Source organism: Scyliorhinus canicula, chromosome 4, assembly GCF_902713615.1.
Source record: "Scyliorhinus canicula chromosome 4, sScyCan1.1, whole genome shotgun sequence".
Taxonomy (NCBI): Eukaryota; Metazoa; Chordata; class Chondrichthyes; order Carcharhiniformes; family Scyliorhinidae; genus Scyliorhinus; species Scyliorhinus canicula.
In genome coordinates this window covers 83,410,650-83,425,895 of record NC_052149.1, presented here as the reverse complement: position 1 = coordinate 83,425,895, position 15,246 = coordinate 83,410,650, and the positions used below count along the sequence as shown (strand labels likewise).

The 15,246-nt window shown below is 50.4% G+C and overlaps 1 protein-coding gene across 2 annotated transcripts in view; it reads left to right on the top strand.

Moving 5' to 3' along the window:
• hmcn1 (hemicentin 1) overlaps window positions 1-15,246 on the top strand; it is a 677,622-nt gene that overhangs the window by 381,418 nt on the left and 280,958 nt on the right. For both annotated transcript variants that reach the window (XM_038794621.1, XM_038794624.1), the window contains exon 41: window positions 9,489-9,664. In XM_038794621.1, the coding sequence (XP_038650549.1) occupies window positions 9,489-9,664 (176 nt within the window). The remainder of the gene's footprint in view (window positions 1-9,488; window positions 9,665-15,246) is intronic.

The window sequence follows — 15,246 nt, the reverse complement described above, 5'->3', positions numbered from 1 at the left end:
TGATTCGTAGTCGTACAAAGGAGGGACCTAATAGCATGGAGCACATCGGGGAGGACCTCCTGCCAGTGGGAGGTCGGGGGATTCCTGGACCGGAGGGTCAGTAGGACGGTCTTCCAGACCGTCGCGTTCTCCCTCTCCACCTGCCCGTTCCCCCTGGGGTTAGAGCTGGTAATCCTGCTCAAAACAATGCCCTTACTGAGCAGGTACTGACTCAGCTCGTTGCTCATGAAGGACGAACCCCTGTCGCTGTGGACATAGTTAGGGAAACCGAACAGGGTGAAGATACTGTGCAGGGCTCTGATGACTGTATGGGAGGTCATATCGGGGCATGGGATGACAAACGGGAAACGGGAGAATTCGTCTATAAAGTTGAGGAAATAAACATTGCGATTAGTTGAAGGGAGGGGCCCTTTGAAATCGATGCTCAGGCGTTCAAAGGGCCGGGATGCCTTTACCAGGTGGGCCTTGTCTGGTCTATAGAAGTGCGGTTTACACTCCGCGCAGATCGAGCAATTCCTGGTGACGGCTTTAACCTCTTCCGTGGAGAAGGGCAGATTGCGGGCCTTGATGTAGTGGGCGAGCCGGGTGACCCCCGGATGGCAGAGGTCATTGTGGATAGCCTGTAGTCGGTCGTCTTGCGCGTTGGCGCATGTGCCGCGGGACAGGGTATCTGGGGGCTCATTGAGCTTCCCAGGACGATATACTATATCGTAATTATAGGTGGAGAGTTCAATCCTCCACCGCAAGATTTTGTCATTCTTGATTTTGCCCCGCTGCGAGTTGTCAAACATAAAGGCAACCGATCTTTGGTCGGTGATGAGGGTAAACCTCCTACCTGCGAGGTAGTGCCTCCAGTGCCGTACGGCTTCCACAATGGCTTGGGCTTCCTTTTCGACTGAGGAGTGTCGAAGTTCCGAAGCGGAGAGGGTTCGGGAAAAGAACGCTACTGGCCTGCCTGCCTGGTTCAGAGTGGCAGCGAGAGCGACCTCTGAGGCGTCGCTCTCCACTTGAAAGGGAACGGATTCATCCACCGCCCGCATGGCGGCTTTGGCGATGTCCGCCTTAATGCAGTTGAAGGCCCGGCAAGTCTCGGCTGACAGTGGGAAGAGTGTGGCCTTAAATAGTGGGCAGGCTTTGTCCGCATACTGGGGGATCCACTGGGCATAGTATGAGAAAAATCCAAGGCACCTCTTTAGGGCCTTGGGACAGTGAGGGAGAGGGAGTTGTAAGAGGGGGCGCATACGGTCAGGGTCGGGTCCTAGGACCCCGTTTTCCACGACGTAGCCGAGGATGGCTAGCCTGATTGTGCGGAAAATGCATTTCTCCATATTATATGTGAGATTGAGTTTCTGGGCGGTTTGGAGAAACCGGTGGTGGTTGGCGTCGTGGTCCTGCTGGCCATGGCTGCAGATGGTGATGTTATCCAAGTATGGAAACGTGACCCGCAGCCCGTACTGGTCCACCATTCGGTCCATTACTCATTGGAACACCCAAACCCCGTTCGTGACACCAAAGGGAACCCGGAGGAAATGGAAAAGGCGGCCGTCTGCCTCGAACGCCGTGTAGTGGCGGTCCTCCGGGCAGATTGGGAGCTGGTGGTATGCAGACTTCAGATCCACCGTGGAGAATATGTGGTACTGGGCGATCTGATTTACCATGTCTGCAATCCGGGGGAGGGGATACGCATCAAGGTGCGTGAACCGGTTAATGGTTTGTCTGTAATCAACCACCATCCGGAGCTTTTCCCCGGTTTTGACGACCACCACCTGAGCTCTCCAGGGGCTATTACTGGCCTCTATCACTCCTTCACGCAAAAGACGCCGGACTTCGGATCTGATAAACACCCTGTCCTGCAGGCTATACCTCCTGCTGCGAGTGGCCACTGATTTGCAGTTGGCGGTGAGATTAGCGAAGAGTGGAGGGAGGTCCATTTTCAGAGTCGCTAGACTACATATAGTGAGTGGGGGAAGGAGTCCGCCAAAGCTGAGTGTTAGGCTCCTGAGGTTACACTGGAAATCCAGCCCTAGGAGGAGGGGGGCGCAGAGGTCTGGGAGCACGTATAATTGGAAATTGGTGTAGTCGGCGCCCTGTATTGTTAGCGTCGCAGTAGTGCGCCCCTGTATCTGAACGGAGTGCGACCCCGAGGCGAGGGAGATAGTTTGCTGTGTCGGGAATATCGGGAGCGAGCAGCGCCTTACCAGATCTGGGTGAACGAAGCTCTCAGTGCTCCCGAACAGGCATGGTGTCTCGTATCTGTTGATCTGGACGGACATCATGGAGCTCTTGAGGTGCTTTGGCCGCGACTGGTCCAAAGTGACTGCACTGAGCTGCAGGCAGTCGGTGGCGTGGTCGGCGGTGCTGGAGCGGCCCCGTGATGACTGTTCGCGGAGGTCGTAATCTTTGCATGGCGGGTGATGGCCAAGATCGCGGCCCCGTTGATCGCACGTGGCGGGCGGCGAGGAAGGTGGCGTCCAAGATGGCGGACCCCATGAATCGCACATGGCCGGCCGCATGGGGAGGATTGCCAAGATGGTGGCCCCCATGCGTCGCACATGTTGTGCGGAGGCGGAGTCGGCAGACATGCTGTCACATTGCGGGGTCTGCGGGCCTGAGAGTCGGAGGAGCGAGTGTTCGGGTTAGGGTTCGAGTTAGAGTTTTTAGGTTTGGCCAGGCAGACCTTAGCAAAGTGCCCTTTCCGCCCGCTGATGCTGCAGGTCGAATTGCGGGCCGGGCAGTGCTGCCGGGGGTATTGGGGCTGGCCGCAAAAGTGGCACGATAGCCCTCCGCATTGGGCGGGTGGCTGCGCATCGCAGGGCCGGGGCAGTCCACGATGGGGTCGCGTGATCGGCTGGGACTGCAGTTAAGCTTTGGAAAGTGACGTCTAATGAGGTCGCTAGTTTTACCGTGTCCTCCAGCTCCTGGGCCCCTTTCTCGAAGACGCTGCCGCACATAATTGGATTGGACCCCTGCAACATACATGTTTCGGACGGCGAGTTCCATATGCTGGGAGGCTGTCATGTCCTGGAAGTTACAGTCGCATGCTAGGGCTTTAAGGTCGCGCAGATAGTCTTCCCAGGGCACTGGCGGTGAGTTGTAAAGATGTGTCGCGCGTAGACTTCATTCACGGGCCGCACGTACAGGCGGTCGAGTATCGCGAGGGCCTCGGTATAAGAGTCAGTTACATCAAGTTGTGTAGAAATACGATGGCTCTCCCGTGCGTGGAGAAGACTCAGTTTCTGTTCTTCTGTAACAGAGGAGGTAGTCAACGCAGCCAGGTAGGCCTTGAAGCACCGAAGCCAATGGAAAAAAATTTCCTTTGCTTCTGCGGCCTGTGGATCGAGTTCCAGTCGGTCAGGTTTGAGGGCTGACTCCATAGTAGTTTTTAAGCCGATTAAATTGATGCGACAATCAATTCATTCACGAGTTGAAGTACACTGTGGCTTTAATCGGCTCACAACTGAGCCTGCCTGCGACTATGCTGAACTGAGGGCGGACTCGCAGGACCGCAGCACTTATACTCCCCCCCCCCCCCCCCCCCCCCCCCCGCCAAGGACTTGAGAATTGCAAATGCTTACACCCTTGTTCAAAAAGAGTGTAAAGATAAGTTCAGTAACCCAGGCCAGTCAGTTTAACCCCCTCCACTTGTGCAAATGTGGATTGATTAGGGAAAGCCAGCATTGATTTGATAAGGGAAAAGTTGGGGAGTGTGATTGGTGGGATAATCAGGATTGGGGGTGGTGAGATGTTTAAGGGATACAGGAAAATGGTCCTGACAGGGCTAACCAGGGATCCAAGAATCCAGTTGGAATTCAGGGTCAGTATCATAATTATCATGTGTTAGAAGTGGTTTTAAATCTTCTAACCCTTCCTGAATAACTATTCATCCAAGAGAGTCGGAACCATCAGAAGGGGGTTGCCGCGTAATTGCCCATTCTGGTCAATTCCCACACAGTTTTTGTGTGGAAACTTCTGTGGAAGTTTCCCAGTACATCTTCCGGCACCTCTGGGGTAAGACCACCCCCTCTGGGGTAAGACCACCCCTCCCTCCAGAGAATTGAACACCTGGGCCAATTTTGTGCCTGATGTAAATCAAAAAGCAAACCACCTGTTGAACTGGAAACTTATCGATTCAAATTACATATACGGAATCAAGTCAGGTTTAAAGATAAAGTGGGCATATGCATTTGAGATCTTCCTGATGTAAATTAGATAGGGGCTGGAGTGTGAACAAGTTTCATGTCAGCTGTTCCTAACATGAGCCAGCACTGCACAAAACCTGTTTGAACATGCTCCAGATCCCATGGGAAGCAATGGGAGGTAAAGGCAAATAAACTGAGAGCATGTTTGAGGGAAAGCCTTTTCTATAAAAAGTACAGTTTCATATTGTGAAAAGAACAGAAAGTACTTTGACCGTTTTTTCATACATCAAACCTTATGCAAACCTGGACTTTGAGCCAAATAGTGCTATGTTACATCAGTCTACTCATATTCTACAAACTTCTAACACTGGAAAAGGCTTAATACAACAGATTAGAGCACTTCACCTGAATAAACCAACAATCTGTCATTGGGAAAGCGGATATCTCCGTTGTAATGCAGGAGCTGAAGCTAACCAGTTTGCCAATCCAACTACATAGAGGCAGTTTCATATCCATAACTAAGTTCTTGACCTCAGTTGATTGAAACCAGTTCATACTATCTGAGTGTCACATCGGAAATATCATAGTTAGCGTCTAAATAAGTAAAGGGTGAAATGCAAGATGCATTGAAGATGCATGATCCCTTGTGCTCGTGAGTTCTCACCTTGCATATTATAGCTGTGCGCTGGTATGTGCAGTTAAAAATTTACATTTGTTTTAGTTTTTTAATGATTTAAAATGGGAACTAAACTGACACTTTGGTAACAGACTGTTTTGTTGTAAAATGTTCTTTTCCACACATTTCTCCTTGTTTTCCATCACGTCATGATTTCCATGGATTATAAAAAGAAAATGATTAAAGACGAAGACATTGCATTTGTTTGAATATTTTAATAATATAGCACACATTTTGTGAATAATATTTCACACCTTCAGCTCGCACCTGTGGCAAAAGTGCAAAACTTTGACGATTTTTATTTTCTATTCTGATCCATTATTTCTGGTGCTCAAATGGTTAAGGTGCTTAGGATTACAAATAAAACATGACTTGCTATTGTAATTACGAATCGTTTTTGAAAAAAAAAACCATTTAAGCTTTTTTTGAATAATTTCACACAGCTGTAATTTGGAAGTCTGGCAAACACATTCAGCGCAACCAGATATTGCTTGTACTGTTCTCCATAATATTTAGAAGATCACGCGCCAACTCAGTATTGATTCATGTGGCCAACATAGTATACCTTGCCAGCTGTTAGAACTCCGAGCCAATTGCTCTCTTTTTTGCTAACAAATCCAGAATGCTATAATCCTTTGAACCTTCTGATGATTTGCTATATTCCACTTTGGTTGCTGGCAGTGCACAAAGGAGCATAAATTTACTTTAGGAAGTATTTTCTTACCAAAAGCTGGAACATGTTTTGCAGTTTTATTACAGATCTTACTATCTACTATTTAATGCAGGCTTTAAAATCGTTTCTAACTTGCCCCCAGAAAGATAAATATTATCGCTAATAAATATTTAACGGACATAAATATTGGGCATGATTCTCTGTTTCAGCGACTAAGCGCTGCCGCCAGCAGAGAATCGGGACTGGTCCCTGCTGTTGCTAGGAGCGTCACCGAGGTGGTATTCACATTCCATTGCTGTGGTAAATTATGGGTAGTGGCAAGCACGCCGGTTTCCCTTCACTTACCATTCTTGGGCTGACATTCGATGCCCCAATCCCAATGTCCAGATACAAGCTTCCTCCCCCCACCCCCACAATGTGAATGGTTATCCCACCCACTGACAAGGGGAGTATCCCAACCTCTCATCATGGAGGGGAGCCCCCACCCCTCAACCACAGGAATAACAGGTCACTCCCACCATTGAGCGACCTGCAATGTTTATAAATATTCTTGTTCTGATTTACAGCCACTTCAACAGTGGTAAGTACTTTCTTCTGTTATAAATGAGGAAGCTGCTTTGAAGTTGCCTGCATCTGTCATCAGAAAAAGAATGTTTATAAACATTGCAGTTAGGATCAATGGAGGGTACTTCAGATGCATTCAAGCATAAAGGTAAATAAACAAGCCTCCTGGCAGCTGAGTTTAAACCTTTGAACAAGGTACTGCACTGAGATTGAATAAATGCCAATAAATGCTCATCAGTTGTCAGGCAGAGAAGTTCAGAATGAGAAGGCACCTTCAGAATTTTGACTGGTCAGAATAGGATGATTATTTTTAACAGAGGGCTGCCTGAGACCACCATGCCAAGAGTGATCTTCAGGTTGCCCAGGGCTGGAAGGGACAGTCCTAAAACAGGATCCCCATCCTGGGGTCAACCTCTCATTTACAACTGAGCCCCCCCAACTCCCAGTATTCTTGGGGGACCCTCCCACTACAGCCTGACAGCAGCAGAGGGGCACAGGAGCAATGGGATCACCTCCTTGATCCCCCTCTGGGTCCATCATGCCAGGACTGTACTTGTCAATATGCACCAAAGCCTGCCTGCTGGGAGGTGTAGAAGATAACGGGGGGGGGGGGGGGGGAAGATTCAGGCTTCTAATCCATTAATTGATCCGCTATGACCGGCAGGGCTGGACCGGAGATTGGGGACAGGTCTGCCGCCTTGCGCCAATCCTGTTTCTCGGCCGACGCAGGATTCTCCGTCCTATTGGGATTCCGGATCTTAGTGGAGGGGAATGGAGAATCACCCGCCCGTCCCCTTTGACAATTAAAGCCAGTATTGCAATGGATGCGTTTTTGTGATTGAGACAAAACCCCATCAATGGAATTCACTTTAATTTTTGAGTTGGTATGGGGAATCCTCAGCCAAACTATGAGATGGTGGAACATGCAGCACTGAAAGGTCTGTATATAACGAGAAGGATGTAATTGCGTGGCAGATCCTTCTCAGTTGGTACTTCCATATGTTTGAGCACAGACCATCGCTGGCATTAGTTATGGAGAAATCTTCAATCCCTTTGTTGTGGTCAGTCGGCTGAATGGCCTCCTTCTGTGCCATAAATTTTCAATGGCAGTTTCCCACAAATAGGCAGAGTGGCACAGTAGGCAAGGAAAACAGTGAGGAAGCTGTCAGCCCCAAAAGTGGCCTTACCTGCCCGAATGTTTGACTCATTGCCGTAAAGAAAATGGAGGGCCGGTTGCCATGTCGTCATGCTAGTGGAGTGCTGAATCAGAGCCATCAACTTCTGTTTTAAAAGATCAGGGTGCCCTTTAAAGGGAGTGCTCTGGTACAAGAAATTAAAAATAGAAAGCTACTCCCCGAACGCCCCCTCCCTTAACATCTCTCCACCCCCCCTTCTCTCTCTTCCCCCCCCCCCCACAACAACTGCCCTGCCCCCCCCCCCCCCCCCCCCCCCCCAGCTCCACAACAACTGCCCCTGCTGGTGCCAGAGGGGAGTGCGCAGACACGAGCCTCTCGTACCTGAGCCAGGCACTCGGGTAAATGCTTCTGGAAGGTTCTGCTTGCCTTGTGCATGCTGTGGGAGACCTGTCATGACTCATGTCGGTGTGCCCTCACATTGACATAGATTGATGGTGGTGGGGGCGGAAATGGACAATCTAACGGGGGGTAGGAGAGGCTCTATCTGGTGTAAAGGCCTGATCATTATATTTAAATGTATTCACATGGGGATGCTGATGTTAAACGTTGGGATTCCCATTACATCATTGGGGAGGGGGAGACAGATCAATCGCATTTTGGGACTCTCACAGGATTTCCTGCTCCCGCCGCCAATCCTGCACCCCAAAAACAGGCGTGCAAAATCCCACCCTTATGTGGCTGTCATTAACCTCAAAGATTTGAAAATATAGGGACAAAAATTAGGAGAAACAAATAAAAAGGTTTTGTTCATAATGTAGTCCAGACTTACAGATTAAGGGAAAGGATGTTTGTTTTGAAAGTCTGTTTGTGAAGATTAGTTTATCAAGGCTTTGGTGGGAAAGACAGAACGAAACATACATAAAAGTAGAAAAGAGTTTTCCGCCCTTGATAAAGTTAACACTGCAAGTGAGGCCTTTTACATGAACCTTTATAGGCCGGAGCCCTCAGTGGGAGAGGGTGGATACATCAGCATTTTTAGATTGCTTGGAGTTTCCTGTGGCAGGAGATGAGAGACGGGAAAACGTTACAGGCCCTATTCGGCCCTGAGGAGATTTTCTACGGTATTGGGCGGAAGCAAGTGGGTAAAGTGCCTGGGCCAGAAGTGTTTCCAGTAGAATTCTATAAGATGTTAGTGGATCAGTTGGTTCCGTTGCTGGTAGATATGTTTAATAACTATCTGTCCCGGGAATCACTGCTGGCTGCATTGTTGCAGGCCTCTATTTCACGACTGTTGAAGAGGGATATGGGCCGAACGGAGTGTGGGTCATATTGGCTTACCTTGCTGTTAAATATGGATGTCAAGATACTGGCTAAGGTGCTGGCAGTAAAGCTGGAGCACTGTCTCTCAGGTGATTGCGGGGATCATATTCAGCCTTTGTCGAAGGCCGGCAATTGTCAGCCAATATTCGGAGGCTGTTGAATGATTTCTCCCCGTCCCAGAGGATTCACCTGAGGAAGGAGCAGTGCTCCGAAAGATAGTGTTTGAAACAAACACGTTGGACTTTAACCTGGTGTTCTAAGACTTCTTACTGTCTTCCAAGTTATAAATAGTGAAAAACATGCAACTCCAATTTTGCACTTTTATGTCAATGAAGCAAATCAGACAGAAAAGTGAATGCACTTTGCCAGATCTGTAACAGCTTTCTCCCTGACTGCTAATTAAGGCTTGGTTCCACTAAAACTGACTTAGCAGTTTTTTTTTCTATTTTCTTCCGGTTACATTTCGCCCCTCAAAATTATGCACCTCTTGATACGTTCTATTCAGAAAGCAGGGGAGCAGGTCTTAAACTTCTCTCAAATCTCTGCTGGTCAATGATTGTCCATCCTAAGCTAATAGAACACAGATGTGCTGCTGGATCCAGCACACCAGTCACTTTGTTTGCACCTGCCCAAGCGAGAACATCTGCAGGCGAGAACATCTGTCCATTGACTGTGAATGAGCAACCAATTTTTCTCTTCTCTGTAAGATAGTGATGTTTCACAATGTATAAGCTAGTGTTTAAATGAATGAAGAACATTTCTTACTATGTCCTAACAAGCAAACATATAAAACACTCATTATTATGAACGTGTTAGTCAGGCACTGAGTGTGTTGCATTTTTGACCTTTTGCTTTTACCTTCTGAGTACAAAATAAACATGTTGTGTTTATTCCTACAGATCAATGCTGCAGATTTATTTCTGGAACATAAAGCAAAAGTATAAGTGCAACCCAGAGAGTAACACAACTTTGTTTTTCAGTTCCACCAAATATCATGGGAGAAGAACAAAATGCCTCGGTCACTATCAACCAAGCAATTGTGCTAAAGTGTCAAAGTAACGCAATCCCTCCTCCAACTCTCAGCTGGCTGAAAGATGGAAAACCTCTGCTCAAGAAGCCAGGGCTGACTGTTTCTGATGATGGGAGTACTCTAAAGGTGAGTAACAGAAGAACCATCGCCTGCAGAGATCCTTTAGCGCCTTTTCCTTTTCTAGATGTGCTCTTGCAGTAGACGGTAATAAACAAGGAAAAGAAACATCCTCATATAGTATAACCATTTTAACTTGATGGCACAACTATCTTTAGCTCTGATTATTCCCCTCACTAGTTGGGAGTCACCAAGTTCATGTGAATGCTATTAAACCCAATGAAGGCATGGAATCGAGCACCTGTCAGCATGTTGCAGTAAATTTGGGAGTGTTGAAAAAACCTACCGGATCTTTGTATTTCAATACTCTGTTTGACTGATCCTTCGGACGGGTTATGGTGGCATTTTATGGTGTAGTCTACCTGGTGAAGTTTTTTTAAAAAAATACTTCTTTATTCTCCTTTTTCACATTTTCTCCCAAATTTACACCCACCAACAATAAACAATAATCAGTAACAAATATGTCAATCCCCATATCAATAACAACGATCCCATCCTCCCACCAAACCCCAAACATTAGCCCGCATGTTCACACAAACAAATGACTAAAAGGAATCACAAATCACCCATAGTCACCATCAATACACCACGCCCCCCTCCCCCCAACCCTCCCACCCATCCCCCCCCAACTAATGTTCGATGTTATCCAGTTCTTGCAAGTGCATGATGAATAATGCCCATGAATTGTAGAACCCCTCCGTCCTTCCCCTCAGTTCAAACTTAACATTCTCAAGCGTCAAGAATTCCAAGTTCCCCCCGCCACGCCAGGGCACAGGGTGGAGAGGCTGCCCTCCATCCCATCAGGATCCACCTTCGGGCGATCAACGAGGCGAAGGCGAGCCTCCGCACCCGTTTCTAACCCCGGTTGGTCCGATACCCCGAATATGGCCACCCGGGGGCCCGGGTCCGGCTCATCCTCGCCCTCGTGCTCTGTATACCACCTTCAGCTGTATCAGCCCCAACCTCGCACACGAGGTGGAGGCATTCACTCTCCGGGGCACCTCACACCAGAACCCCTCCTCCATATCCTCTCCCAACTCTTCCTCCCACTTTGCTTTGATCCCTTCCAGTGGTGCCTTCTCCTCTTCCAAAATAGCTCCGTAAACCACTGACAGTACCCCATTCTCCAGTCCCCTTGTCATCAGCCCCTCCTCCAGCAATGTGGAGGCCAGTTCCTCTGGGAAGCTCTCTATCTCCTTTCTGGCAAAATCTCAAACCTGCATGTATCTAAACATTTCTCCCTGCTCCAGCCCAAACTTTGCTTTCAGCTCCCTCAGTCCTGCAAACCGACCCCTAAGAAACAAATCCTTCAATGTCTTATCCCCTTCTCCTCCCATTTCCGAAAATTCCCATCCCACCTCTCTGGCTCAAATCTGTGGTTCCCCAGAATCGGCATTTACCTTGACCCTGCCTCCAACCCGAAGTGTTGGTGAAACTGCCTCCAAAATCTCAATGAAGCTATTATTACCGGATTCCCTGAGTATTTCCATGGGAATATCGGGAGCGGTGCTGTTGCTGGTGCTTTCAATCCCGACCCCCTGCACAAACTCTCCTCCATTCTGACCCACTGGGAATCAACCCCTCTGACCCAGCTCCGCACCTTCTCCACATTCGTCGCCCAGTAGTAGTACATCAGGTTCGGGAGGCCCAAACCCCCTGCCTGCCTTCCCCTCTGTAGTAGCTACGTGGCGAAGTTGAGGGTCACGTGCAATGGCAGAGATTATTACTTGGACCCACGTGCAATGGCAGAGATTATTACTTGGACCCACGTACAATGGCAGAGATTATTACTTGGACCCACGTACAATGGCAGAGATTATTACTTGGACCCACGTACAATGGCAGAGATTATTACTTGGAGGCGGAGGCATTTAAGAAGGCAGAAGGTCTGGGATTGGACTGAATTTGGACTTTTGGCGGCTTTAGGTTGAACTTTGTTTTGGGTTTCCTTTTTCTCTTTTTTTTTCTCTTCAGAGCTGGGTTATTTTTCTTGTATGGATGTCATGGAGAACTTTGGTTTGGGGCATGGTTGTTTTTGGATGTAATGGGGTTTGGAGGGGTGAGGGGAGCATTGGGGTTGCTGCAGGGAGGTGGCAGTGGCTAGGGCTGGGGCAGAGTCCTGCTTGTGGGGCAGGGCTTGGAAAGATGGTCCTGGTGGGTAGAAAGGGCGTGGGGGCCGGTGGGAAACCCCCGATCAGAGTGGGGATGTGGAATGTACGAGGGTTGGGGGGGACTGGTGAAGACAGCACGTAATTTCTCGCATCTGAAGACCATGATGCTGTTGCAGGAGACTCATCTGAGGGTAAAGGACTAGATGAGGCTGAGGAAGGGCTGGGTGAGCCAGGTGCTTCATTCTGGCTTCGATAGAAGGGTGCGGGGGTTGGCGATACTGGTGGGTAAACGGGTGATGTTCCAAATGGAGAAGGTGTTGGCAGATCAGGGGGGCAGGTACAGGGTGACTGTTGAGTTGGAAGGGAGATTGGCGATGTTGGTTTGCGTGTATGCCCCGGATTGGGATGATGCAGGGTTTGTGAGGTGGTTGCTAACAGCCATAACGGACCTGCAGTAGTGATAATGGTGCTGGGGGGGATTAGGATATGATGTTGGACCCGAGGATGGATAAGTCAAGGCCAGGCTTGCTGGCCCCTCGGGGTGGGGGGGGGGGGGGGGGGGGTGGGGGGGGGGTTTAAAGGGAGTTTATGAAGGAGGAGGGCGGGGGGGTTAAAGGGAGTTTATGAAGGAGATGCGAGGGGTGGACCCGTGGAGGTTTTCACACCTGCAGGACAGGGAGTATTCATTTTTCTCCTCGATGCACGTGGTGTACACCAGGATTGACTTTTTTCTGGTAGGGAAGGCGTTGCTGGCTAGGGTGAAGAAGGCGGAGTACTCTGTGATCGTGATATTGGATCATGCGCTGCACTGGATGGATGTAGTCCTGGAGAAGGGTCCGGCCCAGAGGCAGGTGTGGAGGCTGAATGTGGGCTTGTTGTATTAAAACTTTTGTATTAATGTGGGGAGGGTGTTGGAGGAGTATGTAAGAGTTTAATCAAAATGGGGAGATCTTGGTGATGGCCTGGGAGGGATTGAAGTGAGAGGGGGGAGGGGTTATCACATTTAAGGCGAAGGTGGATAGGGAGGCGCGGGAGGAGCGGCTGATAGAGGAGATTTTGGAGTCGGATGGAAGATACACGAGGGATCCAGATCTGGGGTTGTGCGTGAGGGAGAAGGAGTTCCAAGCGAAGTTCGACCTTCTGTCCACAGGCAGGGTGGTTTGGCATTTGAGGCAAGCGTAGTGGGTTGTGTGTGAATATGGTGAGAAGGCCAGTTGATTGTTAGCGGTCCAGCTCTGCAGGCGGGCAGCGGCAAGGGAGATTGTGCGGATTAGGGATGGGACAGGAGGGGTGGTGGTGGCTCCAGAGCAGGTGAATAGGGAATTTGAGGACTTTCATAGGGGGGTTATAGAAATCAGAGCTGCCAGAGGATGAGTCAGGGATGAGGGAGTTTTTGGAGCGGTTGGAGTAGCCCGAGGTGTGAGAGGCAGACAGGGCCAGGTTGGAGGAGCCATTAGGTCTGGAGGAAGTGAAGGCAGCGATAGGAAAGATGCAGTCGGGTAAGGTGCCGGGGCTGGATGGGTTGCTGGTGGACTTTTATAAAACGTTCATAGAATTTACAGTGCAGAAGGAGGCCATTTGACCCATCGAGTCTTGGAAAGAGCACCCTACTTAAGCACACGCCCCACCCTGTCCCCATAACCCAGTAATCCCACCTAACCTTTTTGGAAACTAATGGCAATGAAGATCTGACGGCATGTGTGCGGACGCAGTCTGAGTACTTCCCGCTATTCAGTGGAACGAAGCTGGGGTGCCCCATATCCCCCCCCCCCCCCTCTTGTTTGCGTTGGCAATTGGGCCCTTAGTGGTTGCGCTGAGGGACTCTGGCTTATGGAGGGGAATAATGACAGGAGAGTGTTGGAGCATAATGGGCGCAATTCTCCCATTGGGAAACTAAGGGCGGAATTCTCCGCAGGGGCCCAAATTCATGAAGGCCGTCGTGAACTCGGCCGAGGTTCACGACGGCCTCGGAGCCCACTCCCCGCACCTAATTCACCCCCACCCGGGGGGCTAGGAGAGGGTCTCTGTCTTTCTCAGCAGCGACCTCGTCACGCCGAGAATGTGAAGTCATCCACGCATGCGCGGGTTGCCGGTTCCAACCCGTGCATGCGCGGATGACTTCATCATCGCAGACGGCATAAATCCGCGCATGAGCGGTGGCCGTCTTACTCCTCAGCCGCCCGGCAAGACGTGGCGGCTTTATCTTGCCGGGCGGCGGAGGGGAAAGAGTGCGTCCGTTTTGGACGCTGGCCCGACAATCGGTGGGAACCGATCGCGGGCCTGTCCCCTCCCGAGCACAGTCATGGTGCTCCCGTCCCAATCGGGCCCCTAGATGCCCCAAACGGGCATCTGGCGCCCGTTTCACAAATGCAGCGACCAGGTGTGGTTGCTGCCGTGGTGAAACTGGCGTGAAGGGCCGGCTGCTCAGCCCATCGGGCTCGGAGAATCGTCGTTCACCGTGAAAAACGGCGAGCGGTGATTTTTTCGAGCCGGGGGGGAGGGGGGAGATTCGCTGGCGGCGCCAGGGGGGCTTAAAAATGTCGGGAGGCCCTCCCACGATTCTCCCACGCCACGTGGGCAGCAGAGAATTCAGCCCTTGGTCCTGACGTCGGAGTGAAAACTGGAGTATTTTACTCCGGTGTCGGAGGCCGCTCCCAGACCCCTATTCTCCCGCCCCCGGAGGGTTCGGAGTGGCGCCGCGTCATTGATGCGCGCCAGGCCTTGCCGCTCCGTAAAAGCGGCGCCGCGTAAATGACGTCACCCGCGCATGCACGGTTTCCGTCCTCCCCGAGTGGAAGAATCGCGTGCGGGTGCCGTGGCGGTACTCACTTGGTGCCCCGGCGATTCTCCCACCCGGCATGGGGGGGGGAGAATTCCACCCAGGGTGTCTCTGTCCGCAGACCTGGACCCACGGACCTGGGCTCTTCGGTGAGGGACGTACTGGGGCTACTACGGAAATTTGGGCCGTTTTCAGGTTATAAATTGAATTAGGGACGAACAAGTGTTTTGTTGTCTCCTTCGTGTGGAGGGGTTGCCATTTAGGGTGACAACAACTCACTTTAGGTCCCTGGGGGTGTAGGTAGCATGGGATTGGGTACAGCTCTGTAAACTGAATTTCCTAAGCCTGGTAGGGAAAGTGAAGGTAGATCTGGGAAGATGGGATAGTGTTCCGTTGCTGGCTCACCGGGTGCAAGATGAATATTTTGCCACGGCTTCTGTTCCTATTGCAGTGTCTGCCGGTCTTTTTGCCAAAGGTATTTAATTAAAGGGGTGCATCAGTTAGACTCGACGTCTGTGTGGGCAGGGAAGATGGCAAGGATAAGGAAGGCAGTGCTTCAAAGCAGACAGTAGTCGGGGGGCCTGGGTCTCACGAACTGTTCCATTATTATTGGGCAGCGAATGTGGAGAAAGTGCGGAGCTGGAGGAAAGAGTTGGAGGCTTTGTGGGTGTGGATGGAGGTGGGGTCCTGTAAGGGGTTGG